Genomic DNA, 5,343 nt, shown 5'->3' on the forward strand with positions numbered 1-5,343 from the left:
AAGTGAGCCGGGCCGCGCCGGGCTCCAGGGCGGGACGGGCGGAAGGGCGGGGAGCGCTCATGCGCGTGCAGCCCGTGTGGGGTGGGGAAAGGGAGCGAAGAGCAGGTGGTGCTGGGGCAGGGCCCGGGGCGGGGGTGTGGCCCTCACCCCTGCCCTCACCCCCAGCCTGACTCTCTTCGCCAAAATCTGCGAGAAGACGGTGCTGAAGCGGGTGCTGAAGGAGCTGTGGAAACTGGTCATGAACACCATGGAGAAGACCATCGTCCTGCCACCCCTCACTGACCAGACGGTGAGCCCCACGGCCTCCGGGCTGGGCTCAGTCAGAGACGTCAGGCGCAGAGAGGGCGACCGGGGGAAAAGATGGGAGCCGCCAGAGCTCACATGGGGCAGCAAGGCCATTCTTGGGCCAAGGATCATCAGAGGGGAGCCCGCGTGGTGGCGCACACCTGTAGTCCCAGCATGTGGGAGGCTGAGTCAGGAGGATGCCTGTGAGTTTGAGGCCAGCCTGGGCTACACAGTGAGTTCAAGGCTGGCCTGAACTACGGACTGAGACCCTGTCTCAGAAAAGCATAACAAACCCAAAAAAGGATCGTCAGAGGGTGAAAGCGTCATTCACACCTCGAGGTCACAAGGGTCAGCTGGTGGGGTTATTCGAAGACCGAAGGGGCCAAGAGGGTCAGGAGACTTGGGGACCACGGCCACCCAGAGGCCTGAGCTCGGCAGGAGGGGAGGACACACTTGAGTGTCGAGATCGCATTAGACATCTGCAGAGCAGAGCACGCCGGAGTCAGCCAGGGTCACGGGGCGGCAGAGGTCAGTGCTCTCCCAGGACTGCGCGAGGTCAGGCGAGGCCATCATCCTGGCAGTGGCAGGACAGGGCCGAGCCAGGCCGGGCAGGGCTGGGGCGCCTGCTGCTGGGTGCCATCCCCCCCCCTCCCCACTGCCCTGACACTCACGGTGCCTTATTCCCCCTACCTGCCGCTGCCCCCACCGCTGACAGATGATCGTAAGTAGAGGCCCGTCTGTCCGTCCGTCTGTCTGTCCGTCCCGTCCGTCGCTCTGTGTCTGGACCCGGCCCGCCCCGTGGCTGCACCCTGCCCTCACCGTCCCACCTCCTGCCTCCCTGTGCTGAGTGTCCGGGTCGGCCCGGGGAGGGCGGGACACACCCACACCCCGCCCCTTCACACAGACCCGCCCCTTCCGTTTCCCCTCCGCCCAAGCCACCTTTACCCTTGCTCAGGGCCACCAGGGTCCCTCCCACCCGGGCAGGGCTTCCACACCACCTGCCTGTCGGGCTTATAGACTCCTTCCTGCCCTCTGTCCCGCCCGGTGCACGCGGACTTCGCATCTCAGGTGCCTGCGCAGGACAGGTGGGAGCCTTGGTGTCAGGTAGACGTGGGGTCAAATCCTAGCCCAGCTGCGCTCTCTCGTGCCTTTGGGAATTACTTCGCCTCCTAATCTGTTTCCTCACCTGGAAAGCGGGGTTCCTTGCAGCCACCATCTGACGCCCAGGGCATCACGCTCGGTGGCCAGGGCGGAGGTGGGGCGCTGGCTAGGCCACTGGATGAGGCTGTCTTCACCTGAGAGCGAGGGCGTGCAACGCTCAGCCACCTGTCAGCATCGGTGTAGACAGTGCCCCTGCAGGCAGAAAGAGAGGACTTAAACTGGGTGTGGTGGGGCACACCTGTAACCCCGGTACTATGGGAGGCTGAGGCAGGAGGATGGAAAGTCTGAGTACAGGCTGAGCAGTTTAGGGACCTAGCAAAACCATCTCAAGAACTGTATTGAAATTTTAGAAAGGGCTGGGGACATAGCTCAGTGTGAAGGCCCTGATTTCAAGCCCCAATATCACAATTTTTAAAAAATCAAATTTTTAGATGGTTGCATGTCCACAGGCCTTGTCAGCAGCTGTTTTGGGTCCCCTTTGTGGGAACCCCATCAGTAGCAGGACATTCTTGTTCCACTTTGTAGATGATGAAAGCTGAGGCCCAAAACCACCAGCTCTCAAGGCCATGCAGTACATAGATGTGAGAGTCAAGACTCAGATTCTGATCTGTCACAATACAGAGCCAGCTATCTTTCCTGCTGGCCCGAGAACCGAGCACTTCTTGTGTACAATAAATATAAATGGGTTAGGTTAGGGGAGTGACTGCACTCCATTCTCTTGGGCTCTCTGGCCTCTCCCGCCCTGTCTCCTTGAGTCTTACACCTTTAAGACCTGGCCATTAGGTCACCTGTAGTCCCCACAGCTGTCACCCCTGGGCAGCACAGACCCTACCGCACCCGCTGGGCTGACCTCCCTGTGACATTGTCTCCACAGGGCACCCTCTTGAGAAAGCATGGCAAGGGATTAGAAAAGGTAATGAGGCCTCGAGCTGCCGAGGCCCTGAACGTGGCGTCAGGTGTGAGTGTGTGTCTCTGGGTGTGCACGTGTGTGTCAAGGTCACATGGGCTCATGGGTAGCAGAGGGACATCCTGGCTGCATTGCACAAAGCCAGAAGTCAGAGAGGAGCAGATTCTCAGGGCCAAGACACGGAGCAAGTGTGCACATGTGAGAAAGTGCACCGTTTCTGCCCTCTCCTGGCAACCCCCTTGGGAGCCTCCAGCCCTGAGCCCACCTGACCTTGTAACCCTCCTTGGGTACAGGCCGGGTCCCTCGCCTGGGCCGGGATGCCCTGCTGTTCATGTAGGTGTTTTGTCCATCCTAAGGGGTGTTTGTCACGAGGAAGCGGGAGCCAGGCAGTCCGTGTGCAGTCGCCTTGCCGTGCACTGAGACACCTTGCAGCTCTGTGAGGGGGGCCGTCCAGCTCCTTCCTCATGCTGCCAGCCCCAGGGGGCACATTCAGTGTGCCAGGCGCTCTGCTCGTGAGAGTGCCTCCTGGAGGACGAGGCTGTGTGTGTACGTGTGTGATCGTGCAGGTGCGAGTGCGCTGCCTGTATTTCCGCATGTGCGTTCTGCACACGTGCGCTGTGCTGACCCGAGTGTGAGCGTGCCTGGGTGTGGGTGTGCACACTGACCAGACGTGCGGTGCCGGCCAGACCTTTTCAGGCTGGGGGAGGAGAGGTGGAGCCTCGGGAAAGGGCCCGTGCCAGCTCAGAGGGCAGGGACGGCCCCCCGCGGGGCCCCAGGATGCTGACCTCCGCCTGGTTCTCTCCACAGGGCAGGGCGAGACTGCCAAGCCACGCAGACGTAAGCCCAGCCCCACTGTCTGTCTGGCCCTGAGCCGCACCCTGTGGTCCCTGCGTCGGCCCCGTCTGTCACTTCTTCCCCTCTGTGTGGCTGGCTCGTGGGGGCGGGAGGGGGGGCGGACGCAGGTGGGTGCAGGAGGGACCGAGGCCGGACGCCTCCGAGCAAGCTCGGGAGCACTGAGCTCGTGGGCTGAGTCCGCTCGGCCCTGGGTCCCACCCAGTGGTAAGAACAGGGACCGCAGGAGACCACAGCCCCATACGGGGTCCGCCCGCTCAGCCAGGGACACAGGGCAGAGGTCCCACCCAGGTGATGGAGGAGGCCGGGTCTGGGGCTCGCTCAGTGCCCCTTGGCCCGGCAGCTGTCACAGGGAGAGCTGAACACAGAGGAAGCCACAGAGTGGATGGACATGAGGCCCCATCTAGATGGGGAAACAGAGAGGTTAAGTAATTTGCCCAGGGCAACACAGCCAAACTGGGATTTGAACCCAGGCCCACCCGATGGGTCAGAGCCGGAACCATGCTGGGGGTGGGGCAGGAGAGGGCACTTCATTCAGAGGAGAGACCAAGAGCCTCCCACGTGGGCGTTGGTCTGGGGCCATTTCCTGAAGCCCCCATCTTCTGACCCGCGCTCCTGCCCACTGCCACCTTCTCCAGGGTCCCCCTACACGGTCCCACAGAGCCCGACCCACCCACCCCTCTGTCCCGCCATCGCCGGGTCACCGTGGGGGCGAGGCAGTGGGCGGTGCCCCCTTCCTGGGGACCCCAGACCTCTGTCCCTTGGAAATAACCACAGCCTTGCCCAGAACCTTCAGACAAAAACCAGGATGGCACTCTGGGCCGGGGTGTGAGGGGTAGTTAGGGACCAGGTTGGAGGGCCCCCCTCATGGCAGCCCCATCTTCTGTCACCTGCAGGGAACCCAGATGATCTTCAATGCAGCAAAGGAGCTGGGCCAGCTCTCCAAACTCAAGGTGAGGCCGGGGCTGAGGGTGGCACGGGGGACGGGCCCGGGTGCTGACCTGCTCTGCAGGTCAAATGACAGAGTCTGCTCGGGGGCTTAAGGCACAATTGCTTCAGAGTATGGGGGAAATGACTTAGTTTCAAGCACAGTGTGATCAAGGTGAGAGTCATTTCATTGACAAGTGTGCGCTGAGTGCCCGTGTGTGCCTGTGCTCGCCGGGTGCCGGGGTCGGAGAGACACCCACAGTCCAGCTCTTCAAATCGGGTGACACACACCTGGCCCTTCTCCCCACCCACCCAGGACCACATGGTACGAGAGGAGGCCAAAAGTCTGACCCCCAAGCAGTGTGCAGTGGTTGAACTGGCCCTGGACCCTTTTAAGGTGAGGCGGGGGAGGCGGTGCAGTGGTTGAACTGGCCCTGGACACCATTAAGGTGAGGCGGGTGGGAGGCGGGTGGGCCCGCACCAACTCGTCCCACGTATGGCACTCCCTGACCCCCCAGGCAACACCGGGCGGAGCGGACAGCTCAATAGTGCCAGCATCCCCAGGGCTCCCAGGTGGAGCCTGGGGAGGCAGGAAAGATGGGGCTGGGCGAGCCCAGGGAAGGGCAGCAGATGGTTTTCTGGAGGAGGGCATGGGGAAGCGAGTTTTGAGGAAGGCACAGGAGTTCACTAGGCAAAGCCAAAGGGCAGGCACTGTAAGTGCACAGGCCCTGAGCAGCGGCACCCGAAGAGGAGGCTGGGAACAGCGTAGGGCATGCTGGGAGCCATGGCAGGTTGGGACTCGGTCGGGCGGAGGAGCGGCAGGTCCTCGGAGCCTCACCCTCCCACCCGATGGCCTACAGCAATACTTCCACGCGGGGGGCGTGGGCCTCAAGAAGACCTTCCTGGAGAAGAGCCCGGACCTGCAGTCTCTGCGATACGCCCTGTCACTCTACACTCAGGCCACCGACCTACTCATCAAGACCTTCGTGCAGACCCAGTCGGCGCAGGGTGAGCGCAAGCCCCGCCCTCGGCGTCGCGCGAGCCAATGGGTGGGCGGCAGCGTGTGTGGGCGGGGCGTGACCCCCAGGGATGGGAGGTGGTGATCCTCTGGGGGATCTAGGAAGTGGAGGGACAAGGCGGTGATGGACAGCCTCGGGGCGGGATCGGGAGTGAGCGACAGCTCCCGCTTGTGGGACCCTAGACCGCGCAGC

The 5,343-nt window shown here is 62.6% G+C and overlaps 1 protein-coding gene across 1 annotated transcript in view; it reads left to right on the top strand.

The window, feature by feature from the left end:
* Positions 1-5,343, top strand: part of Unc13a (unc-13 homolog A) — a 54,232-nt gene that overhangs the window by 33,243 nt on the left and 15,646 nt on the right. Inside the window, exons 35-41 of the mRNA XM_033759364.1 lie at positions 72-289; positions 1,001-1,006; positions 2,321-2,359; positions 3,161-3,190; positions 4,102-4,158; positions 4,449-4,529; positions 4,993-5,140. Coding sequence (XP_033615255.1) covers positions 72-289; positions 1,001-1,006; positions 2,321-2,359; positions 3,161-3,190; positions 4,102-4,158; positions 4,449-4,529; positions 4,993-5,140 — 579 coding nt within the window. The remainder of the gene's footprint in view (positions 1-71; positions 290-1,000; positions 1,007-2,320; positions 2,360-3,160; positions 3,191-4,101; positions 4,159-4,448; positions 4,530-4,992; positions 5,141-5,343) is intronic.

Source organism: Fukomys damarensis, unplaced genomic scaffold (assembly GCF_012274545.1).
Source record: "Fukomys damarensis isolate Sample0158 unplaced genomic scaffold, DMR_v1.0_HiC HiC_scaffold_37, whole genome shotgun sequence".
NCBI classification, from domain to species: domain Eukaryota; kingdom Metazoa; phylum Chordata; class Mammalia; order Rodentia; family Bathyergidae; genus Fukomys; species Fukomys damarensis.